General features: G+C 54.2%; 1 protein-coding gene across 1 annotated transcript in view; it reads right to left on the reverse strand.

Annotated features, from left to right (window-relative positions):
- LOC144941604 (spectrin beta chain, non-erythrocytic 1-like) overlaps positions 1–13976 on the reverse strand; it is a 168518-nt gene that overhangs the window by 51346 nt on the left and 103196 nt on the right. Inside the window, exons 7-11 of the mRNA XM_078867924.1 lie at positions 9554–9634; positions 7804–7919; positions 6168–6280; positions 3826–4013; positions 3142–3259 (exon numbers count right to left, since the gene is read on the reverse strand). Of these exons, the coding sequence (XP_078724050.1) occupies positions 3142–3259; positions 3826–4013; positions 6168–6280; positions 7804–7919; positions 9554–9634 (616 nt within the window). The remainder of the gene's footprint in view (positions 1–3141; positions 3260–3825; positions 4014–6167; positions 6281–7803; positions 7920–9553; positions 9635–13976) is intronic.

The raw sequence follows: 13976 nt of genomic DNA on the forward strand, positions 1-13976 counted from the left end.
GACCATACCTCTACGGTCGTTCTTTTATTGTGCGTACGGATCATGCGGCCTTGCAATATGCCCTTAAAATTGACCAGCCATCCGGACAGTTGGCACGTTGGTTGGACACGCTACAGGAATTTTCCTTCCAAATTCAACATCGGAAGGGTGTGCGCCATGCGAACGCTGACGCACTTTCCAGATTACCGCGGCGCGGCCCTTGTAAATGTAAGTCGGGGACGCATAGGTGTTCGCCGATTCCAAACCCCCCTCAGCCGCTCACGCTGGCCGTCGAGAAGTCGGACACTCCGATGGAACCGGGACCGGCTGACGGGGTTTTGAATCTGCCGCGGTCTGTCTGGATCCGGGAACAGATGATGGATGAGTCATTGGTGTCCTTGCGGAAGCGGTCTGCTAAGGACAATGGGAGTCCGAGTACGGCTGTGGGGCCGCAAACCGCTCTCCGAGATGGTCTGCTTATGTGGCGGGAGGGGTTCCAGGAACGTTGGCGCCTGGTGGTACCAACGTCCTTGCGGTTCGAGTTGATTAGAACCCTCCATTGTGACACTCTCTTACATTTAGGGGTGCAGAAGACCTTGTTGACGTTGCAACGTCATTATTTTTGGCACGGCATGGCGACAGATGTCGTAGGGCACGTGCGCGCGTGCCCTGCGTGTGCACAACGTAAGCCACCGAAACATCCTTACGTGCCGCCTCTCCAGTCGATTCAGGTGTCTCGAGTCAATGAATTGGTGGCACTGGACATATTGGGACCTTTTCCACCATCGGCGAGGGGTAATAAATATTTGCTGGTAGGGGTTGAGTACCTCTCCCGTTGGCCGATGGCCTGGCCGTTGCCCGATCAGTCGGCCGCGGCCATTACCGACGCCTTTTTGTTTGGGTATATTATGGATAAGGGGGCGCCTGAGAGACTCCTCACGGACCAGGGCAGGAATTTCTCTTCTAAATTATTGGCGGAAGTGTGCGCGGGCCTTGGGACTAAGAAAGTACGGACATCCCCATACCATCCGCAGACGGATGGTATGGTTGAACGGCTGAACAGGACATTGTCTGCCATGCTTTGCCATACCGTGAGTGAACAACAATCAGATTGGGATCTGCACATCCCCGGGGTGCTTTCGGCGTACAGGATGACGCCTCATGCGGCTACAGGATATTCGCCGTTTTACCTTATGTATGGTCGGGAAAACGTGCCGCCGGTGGATGTGCAATTGGGAACTGGGGTGAAGGGACCTCGGAAACCACTTCCTGAATACATCCAGGACACGGTTCGCCGAGTCACGGAGGCGCGGGAGAATGCCCGCGTGGCTACGGCCAAAGCCCAGGCCCGGAACGAGCGATATGCGCGACGGTCTGAGGGGGAGTGCCCTTGGAAGGTTGGGGACCTAGCCTGGCTTCATTGTCCACAGGTACGTCCGGGGACCTCGCCGAAATTGCACAAACCCTGGCATGGTCCCGTACGCCTCATTGCGGTTCCCAACCCACAGACGGCACGCGTCCAGATTGGGTCTCGTCGCTGGGTTGTGCATACGTCGCGCTTGAAACCATATGTTGCTCCCTTACATGATGCGTCATCCCCCAATATTGCCTTGCCGGGGTCTGTTGCTGCTGACTCTCCCCTGCCTGCGTCCATTGATCTCGCTAGAGCGCCTGTCGTACCTGTTCCAGACAGGCCGGCCGTGACATTACGGGGGACGAGGGGCCCTGCTCGGAGGACGCCTGCCAGGTCTGCGGGACCTTCGAGCCCTGCAGCCCTTCCGACCCAGCTGCGGGCACGGTCACAGGACAAGCCCAAGACTAACTCTTTAGAGACACGGGACGGCGGTGGACTTCCAGCTGCGACAGGGGGATTACCCCCTGTCGTTCCTCGACTTTCATCGCGTTCCCGTTCTGCGAGTGGGCCGCCGACCGTCCGGGACGGGCCGGCGACCCGCACACGTTCCAAATCGCTTACGTTTCGTTGATTGTTGCTGTCTTGTTATTTTTTTCTTACAGTTGTATTTATTGCATGCTTTTGTACGATCGTTGATGTTGATTGCGTTGTTGTTGTTCTTGCTGTTACATTATATGCTTAGTGTCCTTTAGGGGGGGAAGCTCGGTTCGCCGCATTACGATTTGCTATTGGTCAGCCGAGGTCGGCTGGGATTTTTTTACGGGGGAGGGTGGTGTAATGCGGGCGTAAGCGACCTTCCGGAGGTGACGTCACGGGGGGTGGAGTCATGTGACGTGGGGGTAAGGTTCGGGGCTTTAAGCGGGTAAACCGGAAGGGGAAGGTAGTCGGGGTGTGAGCGGAAAAGAGTGAGGCCACGCGGGCAAGTGTGGAGAGGGGGGGCGCCGACGGCGATCGGGAGCCAACCCCGAAGATAAGAGGAAGCTGCGGAGCGGTGTGCAGCTGGGGAGGAGACAGCCAGGAGGGCTGCGTGTTAGAGGCAGCGGTGTGGCTGCCAGGAGGAGCTGCGGAGAGAGAGAGAGAGGGGGCTGCTTGTTAGAGGCAGCGGTGTGGCTGCCAGGAGGAGCTGCGGAGAGAGAGAGAGAGAGCAAGAAGCTGTGAGAGCTGCGGAGGGAGAAGAGCAGCAGAGAGTACAGCCAAGGGGGGCTGTGTGAGAGAAACAGCAGCGGAGCTGCTGTTGTGGATCGGGCCGACATTGGAGTCAGCACCGTGGAGAAGCTACAGAGTAAAGACAGCCGTGTGGGTGTACAGCACGAACCGAATAATAAAGGACACTGAGCCAGACATCGTGGTCCAGTCGTTTATTACACATAGCCAACCGCGCTCATCGGTCCAGGACAGTCACCAACTAAAGTACGCGCAGCCGTGACGAGCGGCGCTTTTAAGATCGGTCTAAAAGCCAGACCTCTCGTTTTCTGTTGAGTTCAATTATTCTCTGTGCCATCCACACCTCCGTCTCAGCTTGTTGCTGAACACGGCCGCACATTACAAATCTTGGACTGATGGATTGTCGTTGATGCTGTGTGGGGAAATCCAGACAGGTGTTGGCTTGACTCGTAAACTACATTGACATCGGTGAAAAAGGGCTCGGTAGCTCACCGGATTCCTCGTGTGCAAATACATATTCTGACTCTGTAAAAGCGAACGGTGTATATTACCATCAGAACTCCACGTGCACTACGCTCGCTCACCTTGTTGATCTCGGAGATGAGCTTGCCCTCTCCCGGCAGGAAAACCTTCTGGTTGTTGGCACGCATCCTGCTCTGGATGGTGAACAGCAGCACTTCCAGGTTTCCCTTCTCTGTAAACCTGGACGACGGCACGGGGGAGACACACGGTGATGGAAGGAAGCCGTGCCCTGTCTGTGACCGTGAGGGTGCCACGGTGGCGAGATGTTAACTACCTCGCCTGGTTCACAGGAGGTCGTGGGTTCGATCTTGATCCTGACAACTGTATATTTGGAGTCTGCATGTTCTCCCCGTGGTCGTGTGGATTTTTTTCCGGGCCCTCCAGTTTTTCCCCACCACATTTAAAATCAACACGCGTTTAGAGTATTTGGCTGCTAATAAATCTGCACACGACAAGCTATCATTTGTGGTCTGCGTAATTTACGGTCATTATAATTCAAAGTTCATCCTTTCAAAAGAAATCTCAACAAGATAAGTCATGCCGCTAGCTTTCAAGAGCTAAACATTTCACCCAGGGCCACCCACAGGTTCCAGAGGTTTCCTGGATTCAAATCCAGACGGGTGGCAGCCCCAGACGTAGCCAATCGTGCTAATCGGATAGCGCCGTGGTCATTACAGTATCACGTGTGTGTGCGAGCGCGTCCGCGTGCTCCCGTGCGAGTGCCGCTGCCAATGCTGCTGCCGTACTTGGCCGGCTTCTCCACGGTGCGGTAGGAGCTGAACGCCTGCAGCTGCTGCTGCACGCCCGTCAGAGAGTTGGCGAAGGTGCGGTTGTTGAGGATGGCGATGGTCTGCTCGATCCAGTCGAGGAGATCCGAGGCCAGGCTGTCGTACTTCTCGATCATCTGGTCGGTCTCCATGGCGCTCTCCAGCACCTGGAAAGTGTTCAAACAAAGAAACGCCGCCGTCACGCGAGAGAGGAGCCGCCGCGCAACGTGATGCTCCCCCTGCCGAAGACGAGCAACGTCTCAATTAGGAGCAGTGAGAGACTGTGGCGCACCATCGTCTCCGGCCGCGAAGTTGCGTCAGGGCGTGCCACGGGCGGTTGTTGCCCTGCACGTGCTGGAGGAGGAGGAGAATGAGGCTGTCACATGGCTCTGTGGCTACGTGGGGCTGACGTCCACTCACAGTGTATATAACATTGACAAGTATATTAAAATATTCATATAGTTATTTTTCTTGCATATTTGGCGATCTAACTATACGACGGTCACGTGGAAAAGCATTCAAAGTTGTTTAACTGCATAAAGTTATTCGTAGACATACAATCGACCGTCATAAACATACAAAAGCGGAGTTAGCATCGTACTTTATGAAAGAGCCTGTTTAAAACAGATAACAGTCATTGGGTGATATTACAATTTTCTTGGCAAATTTCCTTGAAAGATTGTGATAAGAATAGCCTGATATCGATGCATACTTTGGATGGCCTATGCCAGGGGTCGGCAACCTACGGCTCCGGAGCCGCATGCGGCTCTTTACGGGCTGCTTCTTGACGATATGTACGTATGTACAGTATGTACTCAGATGCATTGCGGCTCTTGAAATACTGAATTTTGTACCGAATTGGAAAGAAATGGCTCTTCTTGTTATTTTGGTTGCCGACCCCTGGCCTATGCTATCATTAGAACCGCGTGTTTTCGCTGCAACCAGCGGTAGCAAATCCGTCGTGTCCTGGGACATTTCTAATTTTCAGTTTTTTTTTTCTAAAACTGCGATGGATTTCCGCTGGTTGACGAATGGCGCCGGACCCCTGATGCTGCATTCTCACTCACGGCGGTGCGCAGAGTGGAACTGTTGATTATCTCAGCTCCTCAATGCATCCGCTGTGTCTTCTTCGTGCCACACGTTTATTGGATCATCATAGAACTCGTACATTGAATACTTCAACACACCCGTGATATGGCAAGTGTACGTGAATGTTAAGGTTCGTTGTGTACAATATAGTACCGTGTATCGAGTGCAAAACAATTTCCCGGTAATCGAGTTTATTCTGCCCTGCTGTATATGCATTCACGATCATTCACGTGCATTTGATTTAAATATTTTTTTGTTCCAAAATAGTGGATACAATAGGATGGTTTTTTTCATTATCATCAGCCATGACCTATCCACTGCTGGATGAAGATCACTCCAACTGCCACCACCCCTCGTGGTCCTGTGATTCAACAAGTCACCTAGCGCCTGCAATGAATCCACGTTTACACACAGATTGTTAACACGTATCAGCACCTTCTCAATATTCCCCCTGCAAATCGGCCTGATGTAACGCTCGAAGGTTTGCTGCTCGCGCAATCCCACGCAATCCCACGCAATCCCATGCAATCCCATGCAATCCCATGCAATCCCATGCAATTGCATGCAACCCCAAAAGAACCAGTACCGCAGCGTAGCGAGCGTGTGCACGTGCCGGACACATGCACACCAGGGTGCCGATGCGCGTGCTTGGTAACGGAGGAATGTTTTTGAGGTGCATCAGGGAGTAGTCCGAGTGAGTCCCAGTGCACGGAGCATGATTAACCAACCCAGGAGAGCGGCTATCGTTTCCGCTCGATCTGCACCCAAGCTCGACTTAATGAAGAAAACAATAAAGTTCGCCACATTCGTCAGTAACGCCGAGTGGCTTTAAAAAGAAACGATATAAAATAGACGACATTTCGGGCAAGGGCCCAGCTTCGTAGCACACAGGCCAGAGCGATGGAGTGGATAATACGAGTTGTCGACTGCAATCTTTACACCATGGGTGGGGCCCGATGAGAATGGCATTTTCCAAAAAAACGTCTGATGACGAGTAGGCCTATGGGTAGTTACACCACAAGCAAAACTATTTGGGCAAGAGACAAAAACCTTCTCATAAAAAAACCCACTCGTCACAACAGCAACAACAACAAAATAATTACGATAAACAGGCTCCTTTGCCTCTGCAGAGAAGCTGAATTTAAAGACACGCGCTATTGCCCGCTGTGCCCGCCGAGTCGGGCTGCACGGGTTGGCACCGTCGGTCACGCGCAAAGCTCAGCGGGGCACACCTTGCCAATGCGCTTGCCCTCCACGGCCAGCGCCTTCATCTTGGAGAAGTAGTGGTAGTAGGTGACCACGTAGGTGATGACCGACTTCTCGTCCGGGTGCTCCACCGCAATGTCTGCGCGCCACGCGCAGAGAGATGGCACGGAACGCACCGCGGCTCACACAGGGTTGTACACAGCAGGGATACAAAGATACTGAGACCCACCCCCACCCCCCCGTGTAGCCTTAACAGACTGTTGGGGCAAATGCTGTTAAGCGAGCAGCACCTATGAAGGCTGTCAATGGCACTGGAAGGGGTGGGTGGCCACCAGGGCAGGGGCTGTGGGACGGGGCAGGGGCTGTGGGATGGGGCAGGGGGAGTGGGACGGGGCAGGGGGAGTGGGACGGGGCAGGGGCTGTGGGACGGGGCAGGGGGAGTGGGACGGGGCAGGGGGAGTGGGACGGGGCAGGGGGAGTGGGACGGGGGAGGGGCTGTGGGACGGGGCAGGGGCTGTGGGACGGGGCAGGGGGAGTGGGACAGGGCAGGGGGAGTGGGACGGGGCAGGGGGAGTGGGACAGGGCAGGGGGTGTGGGACAGGGCAGGGGGAGTGGGACAGGGCAGGGGGTGTGGGACGGGGCAGGGGGAGTGGGACGGGGCAGGGGCTGTGGGACGGGGCAGGGGGAGTGGGACAGGGCAGGGGCTGTGGGACGGGGCAGGGGGAGTGGGACAGGGCAGGGGCTGTGGGACGGGGCAGGGGGTGTGGGACAGGGCAGGGGGAGTGGGACGGGGCAGGGGGAGTGGGACAGGGCAGGGGGGGTGGGACGGGGCAGGGGGAGTGGGACGGGGCAGGGGGCGTGGGACAGGGCAGGGGGCGTGGGACAGGGCAGGGGGCGTGGGACAGGGCAGGGGAGTGGGACGGGGCAGGGGGTGTGGGACGGGGCAGGGGGAGTGGGACAGGGCAGGGGGAGTGGGACGGGGCAGGGGCTGTGGGACGGGGCAGGGGGTGTGGGACGGGGCAGGGGGAGTGGGACAGGGCAGGGGGAGTGGGACGGGGCAGGGGCTGTGGGACGGGGCAGGGGGAGTGGGACAGGGCAGGGGGAGTGGGACAGGGCAGGGGGTGTGGGACAGGGCAGGGGGTGTGGGACAGGGCAGGGGGAGTGGGACAGGGCAGGGGGAGTGGGACGGGGCAGGGGGAGTGGGACAGGGCAGGGGCTGTGGGACGGGGCAGGCGGAGTGGGACAGGGCAGGGGCTGTGGGACGGGGCAGGGGGTGTGGGACAGGGCAGGGGGAGTGGGACGGGGCAGGGGGAGTGGGACAGGGCAAGGGGAGTGGGACAGGGCAGGGGGTGTGGGACAGGGCAGGGGGAGTGAGACAGGGCAGGGGGCGTGGGACAGGGCAGGGGGGTGGGACGGGGCAGGGGGAGTGGGACAGGGCAGGGGGTGTGGGACAGGGCAGGGGGGGTGGGACGGGGCAGGGGGAGTGGGACAGGGCAGGAGGCGTGGGACAGGGCAGGGGGCATGGGACAGGGCAGGGGGGGTGGGACGGGGCAGGGGGAGTGGGACGGGGCAGGGAGTGTGGGACGGGGCAGGGGGTGTGGGACAGGGCAGGGGCTGTGGGACAGGGCAGGGGGTGTGCGACGGGGCAGGGGGAGCGCCCACCCTCTGCGTCCAGCAGCTGCGTCAGCCCCAGCTTCTGCTCGGCCACGTTGAAGGCCGTCTGCATGTTGCCGTAGGGGTCCGCGGGGTCCAGGGCATCAAAGTCGATGAGGTCCGGCCTGTATGAAGCGGAGGACATTGGTCGCCACCATCGCCACAGATAGCGGCTTTGCTCTACGTTGGATGCGTTCCGTATTAGAACACAAAAGCTCCCCACGCGGTGCACGGCCTGAATCTCGGGATCGGAGAGACACGCGCCGAGCAAACGATGCTGAAACGCACGCGAGATACGACAACGATGCAATGGTGCGCTATGCGACGGTAAACTAATAACGGACAATATTATTTATGATATATTTTAGCGCATTCATATTTTGCCCCAATTTTCATATATCCATTATTTCAATAAAGATACACAGACGCAAGGCGCAAGCAGCATCAGAATGAAATCTCATTCATTTGCCCCGCACCTCCGATTTGCACAGTTGGCTACGTACGGTGCCAAAGAAGTTCAACACACGGATATACAACATACACACCAGTAGACCAACACAACACAGCGGCATTAAGCCTGCCAATGTGTTGGAGTTTCGATTTGTTTCATTCAAAACGCCATACATGGACTCCTCTGCCAGGCAGCCCCAAGCCACCTCGACTATCTGCGTAAAGAGCCAGCCGGCCTGCCTGGCCGCCGCTGATTGATGATTTGCGCGTTTAAATAGTTCCTCCCGACGTAACGTCGCTGTTCACGTCGTGCCAACTCCGCTGCTGGGAAGCCACGGCCGCTGCTGTTCCCACCAGTCCCAAGCGCCCGCCATACAAGGTGCCCCGCCAGCAACGTGCGGACCATGCGGTCAGAGGTCACCGTCACCGGGGGACCGCCGGCGAGGGCAGCCGTGCCTGCGGTTGTTTGAACGCGCGATGGGTCATCGTCATCAGGACGAGAGAGAGAGAAAGGGCGGGGGACCTCGTCGCCCATCGCGAGACTCAGGCCACATCGTCGCGATACCTGTGCTTGTGAATCAGCGGTTACCTGTGCTTGTGAATCAGCGGTTACCTGTGCTTGTGAATCAGCGGTTACCTGTGCTTGTGAATCAGCGGTTACCTGTGCTTGTGAATCAGCGGTTACCTGTGCTTGTGAATCAGCGGTTACCTGTGCTTGTGAATCAGCGGTTACCTGTGCTTGTGAATCAGCGGTTACCTGTGCTTGTGAATCAGCGGTTACCTGTGCTTGTGAATCAGCGGTTACCTGTGCTTGTGAATCAGCGGTTACCTGTGCTTGTGAATCAGCGGTTACCTGTGCTTGTGAATCAGCGGTTACCTGTGTTTGTGAATCATCGGTTACCTGTGCTTGTGAATCAGCGGTTACCTGTGCTTGTGAAGCAGCGGTTACCTGTGCTTGTGAATCAGCGGTTACCTGTGCTTGTGAATCAGCGGTTACCTGTGCTTGTGAATCAGCGGTTACCTGTGCTTGTGAATCAGCGGTTACCTGTGCTTGTGAATCAGCGGTTACCTGTGCTTGTGAATCAGCGGTTACCTGTGCTTGTGAATCAGCGGTTACCTGTGCTTGTGAATCAGCGGTTACCTGTGCTTGTGAATCAGCGGTTACCTGTGCTTGTGAATCAGCGGTTACCTGTGCTTGTGAATCAGCGGTTACCTGTGCTTGTGAATCAGCGGTTACCTGTGCTTGTGAATCAGCGGTTACCTGTGCTTGTGAATCAGCGGTTACCTGTGCTTGTGAATCAGCGGTTACCTGTGCTTGTGAATCAGGGCGTTGAACGCGAGGCCGTCTCTCCAGCTTGTGGTGAAGTTGTGGACGCGGACGTTCGGGTATCTGTAGAAGGTAACGTAATAATAAAAATAGATAATTGACATTTATTTTTAAGGCGCCTGCCACTAATGTCTCAACACGGAGCGCCACTGTTCCTATTCGACACAGTTTACGGAGATTTAGATCAGAAACGGAATATTAATTTATACTGCAGGAGGAATCCGATGAGCTATAAAGCAATTTTTTCACAGATGTCTAGTTGGGGCACCAGTTAAGAATGTTACAACAACAAACAATACAAAACACGATCAGAGTGCAAAGCACAAGAAAGGTAAACGAATCACCCAAAACATACAAATAAAATTAAACCATCCCCATCCTACCAGGCAAAGCCCACTGAGGCATTCACTTATTTTTCAGAAGCAACCTGGCCACAAGTGACAGCCCAACAAAGTGGCCCATCATTTGGACATCTGCTTTTCCCTTGAGACGTGACACCTTGTTGTTTGCAACGGTATCCAGGGTGTCAACTGACCCTTACATCAGCAAACAGATGGAAGCTGCTGTCGCGACGCACTGGGACGCAATTAGACGCCTGTTATGTACAATAAGGCATTGTATTCTCAATACGATGGTTCCCCGCCCTTCCCTACTCAAGAGAGGATTTCTATCCATGATATGAGGATGTTTCTTTTTTCTTATCGGGAAATGTAGGCACATCTTCGTTAGTCTCCAGGGGCCCATGCCACCGTGGAAAACGAGGAGGAGACGCGTTGATTTCTGTCAGTTTTGGGAATGAACTTGAAACCTTTTTATCTCACATTATCTTAACGGAATGTATAAAGCGCCTTAACCAAGGCACTTTACAGAGAATGAACAACGGTACAACGTATGGCTGTGATGATGATGGTGGTGGAGACGAGGTGAATGAAATAGATGAGAAGAAGCAATGGGGGCGAATCTGCGATGATGCATGACATCGGTGACAGCGACGTTGATGACAGTGAATGATGATGATGGATTGAATGAACGGGGTTAATGAGTGAGAGCCATGTCGTGAGACTATGAAGAGGGAGCAGTCACGGTGCTGGTGGTGGTGGTTATGAGAGGCGGAGATTAAGGGTGAGCTAGTGAACAATCAGACAGCGTTTTGAGTGAGGGGTGGAAACTTCGTGAGCGAAGGTGACTGTTTCATGCGGAGGGGGAAGTTTGTTTCACTGAAGGGGGGGGGGGTGCAAGAAGAGAGAGCGAAAGCGTGGATCGAGCACAAGGAGAAGAAAGAGGAACGGAGAGAGAGAAGCAGCAAAGATTGAGAAGATAATAACCGGAACACGAGGGGAGTGATGATCAGACCCAGCGCTATGTGGGCGGTGGCAGTGGCTGCCGTGACCCAGCGCTGTGGAGGCAGCAGCGAAGGGTTGGTGGATCGCCGCACAGATGCCACGAAACTCTCTTCTGTGGGAGTTGAGGTGCTATGCCATGGCTCGCCAAGACAATGCAACACAGCAAAACTGTGGGCTCCACCTGCTGCGGCCGTACGGGATAGAGTGTTTCTCCCTCGCACACGTGGGTATTCTCGGGGCGCTGCGGTTTCCCTCCCACGTGTAAACTCCCGTTAGTTGGCTGCCAGCACCTTCATATGGACCGCAGAGCTTGGGCAGCGGCCGACCACGCGGCCGCTGCCAACCCATGTGCTTGCGGTTCCTCCTCGCGGCTCCGAGTCGTTCTCTCTCGACGCGAGCGAGTGAATACCGTGTGCCACGTGACCAGTTGACCAATTGTTGTAGTAATACCCCGATGTATGCCCTCCCGCTCTACGTACCTTCGCTCCAACGTACTCAAACTACTGATACCCGATACGGCTTTACACAATGTGGTACCTCGCCATGACGTACTCGAGATTTACGAACTTCACCGCAAAGAGCCAACATTGTTTAGTCTGCACGGCAACATTCAGGTGCCAGATGGCGCCCAAGCTTGAGCATCCACGACTGGCTATAGTCTCTTCCATGTGTACACGTACTCTATGAGGTTCCGCACCACGTTACAATGCACCATCTCATCTGTCTGTTTCGATTTAAGTAATTTCGATTCATGTTCTGGTTTTCAGGAACGCATCCTGGGCGTAGTTGGCTCGAAACCGGTGTGAAAGTTCAACATACATACATACAATGCCTGTGCTACAGTTCATAGTCAACATCTCGCAGCGGCGAGATGTTGATCACCTCGCCTGGTATCCAGGAGGCCGTGGGTTCGATCCCGACCCTGATGCCTGCTGTATATTTCGAGTTTGCATTTCTCCCTTCCCTTGGTTGCGTAGATTGTTCTCCGGGTCCCCTTCCGTTTCTTCCATCCACGTTTAGAATCAACACGCGTTCAGAGCATTTGGCTGCCGTAAATATCCACGTGATAAGCCACTTTGTTGCGCTATCATTTGTGGCCATGTCACTTCTGAAACATCGCGACATAGCTCAGTGACCCTTATCTGGTAACAAATGTTAATGGCCCTTGTGTGGATCACCTGCGGTGCACTCTGCGCCCGTGCCCCGCGGTGTCAACAGCGAGTGGGAGAGAGAGCTCCAAATAGGGCGAGCGGTGATGGCTGAGTGCCCTCGCACGCACCACGGACGCCCGCTGCCAGCGGTGTTTACGGGTGCATCGTCGCCTTCTAATCTGCTCATTCGGTCGCGCGCGGTCCGCTCGCATTCGTCTCCCTCCGCACTCGCCGCTCGACCGTCGCGTGTTTACGCGCGGCCGTGTCAAGCGTAAACACTGCGCCGCGTGCGTTAAACACGCGATAAAATATTGTTTTGGTGGGGCTATTGCGGCTTACGGCGGTTGTCTTTGTTGTGTCCACGTTTCACCGTCAGTCGTCAGGGTGTCTTTCATTAATTACCCCCACTAAACTGCTGTTCTGTCATAAATACAGCACGGAAATCCGAGTTCATGCACCCGGTACTCATGGCACCACAGGGGCTGACTTGCTATCCTGCCGACATGAACGTTCGCGAAGCCTAGGCCAGAAGAGGGTTCGTGAACCCATTTAGGTGGACATTTGCGTGATGTGTGTATGTCGAACGTCTTCCGCACCGCACGTCGCCAACCATGCTAATAATACATTGAGTGCGAACTCCAGGATTGCCTGGGTGCTTTCTTCCCCCAGGTTCCTGCGAGTTCATCCCACTTCCAAAAAAGAACTCTCCAAGGAATGGGCCAAACATCCCACTGCTGAAGGCCCTGCAAAGCCTTGTGGCTCAGTGAGGTTTTTCCTGGATAGGTAAATGACATCGGTGTTGTTATGATGATGATTACCACCCAGGGATTTCGCTCATTCACCGCTTCCACTGCGTCTCTTGAAGAATTGAGTTTTTTTACTGTTATTTGAAAGAAATGCCTCTTCGTGTAGTTATTTTGATTGCTGACCCCTGGCCTAGCGGCTCACACACAGAGAGACCCTGCAACGTGCAGAGCCACTCTACACTCTCCCCGCATGTTCATCAAATCGACACGCAAATGATGTGCGTGCGACTGATGGATCAGGGTCCGGTCCGTCGGTCCGAACTGCGGCTGGATTCAGGCCTATCATTATGACTCTACAGCAGAATTCCCGTGTGTCACCTGTCCCCAGGGGTTTGACTGCCTTTCAATGAGTCGGCCTGGGGCCCTGCTTATTTCACCCAATGCAGCGGTGAAGTTTGTTATAAACAAATTTAAAGTGTCCATAAGAAGTTTTTATTGGATTAGATTGTGTAAATATAAATGTGTCACTAAACCCGCCACCACCTGACACAGCCAATTAGTAAGGTTTGTCACGTAAACAAAACGTGCCAATTCTTTTCTAGTAAAGAACACCGCTTGTGTGTTGGAGAATAAACCCACAACATTTACAATTCGAGTACGACGTTTCGCCAGTAATTTCAACTAAGATTATCAATCGCCACCCAGAGTTGTGGAGAAATCCCCGTATCGGTCTTAGAGGGATAAATGTTATGTCGTCACTTGTGAGCCAATCTTATGCGAAGGGCAGAGGGGGTTAATGTCTGGGTTAATGGGTTAATACGCTCTTCTACACAGACTGGTGTGCTGCACGAATAACGAATTGGAATGTTTTGTTTACGTGACAAACATAGTCTATGGGTCTTTCCGTAAAGCCACGTAGATAGAAAAATAATAAAAATATCACGACGTGTTTTTATTATTTTTCTATCTACGTGGCTTTACCGAAAGACCCATAAAATATGTATTCCTGTAGTTACGAAAGCTTTAAGTCGTGACAAACATAATTGGCTGTGTCGGGTGGTGGTGGGTTTAATGACACGTCTATATTTACGTGATCCAACCGAAAAAACCTCTCTTATGGATAATATTGGTTGCGAAAGCCTACGTGTTAAACTGAATTGAAAGT

Source organism: Lampetra fluviatilis, chromosome 25 (genome assembly GCF_964198595.1).
Source record: "Lampetra fluviatilis chromosome 25, kcLamFluv1.1, whole genome shotgun sequence".
Classification (NCBI taxonomy): Eukaryota; Metazoa; Chordata; class Hyperoartia; order Petromyzontiformes; family Petromyzontidae; genus Lampetra; species Lampetra fluviatilis.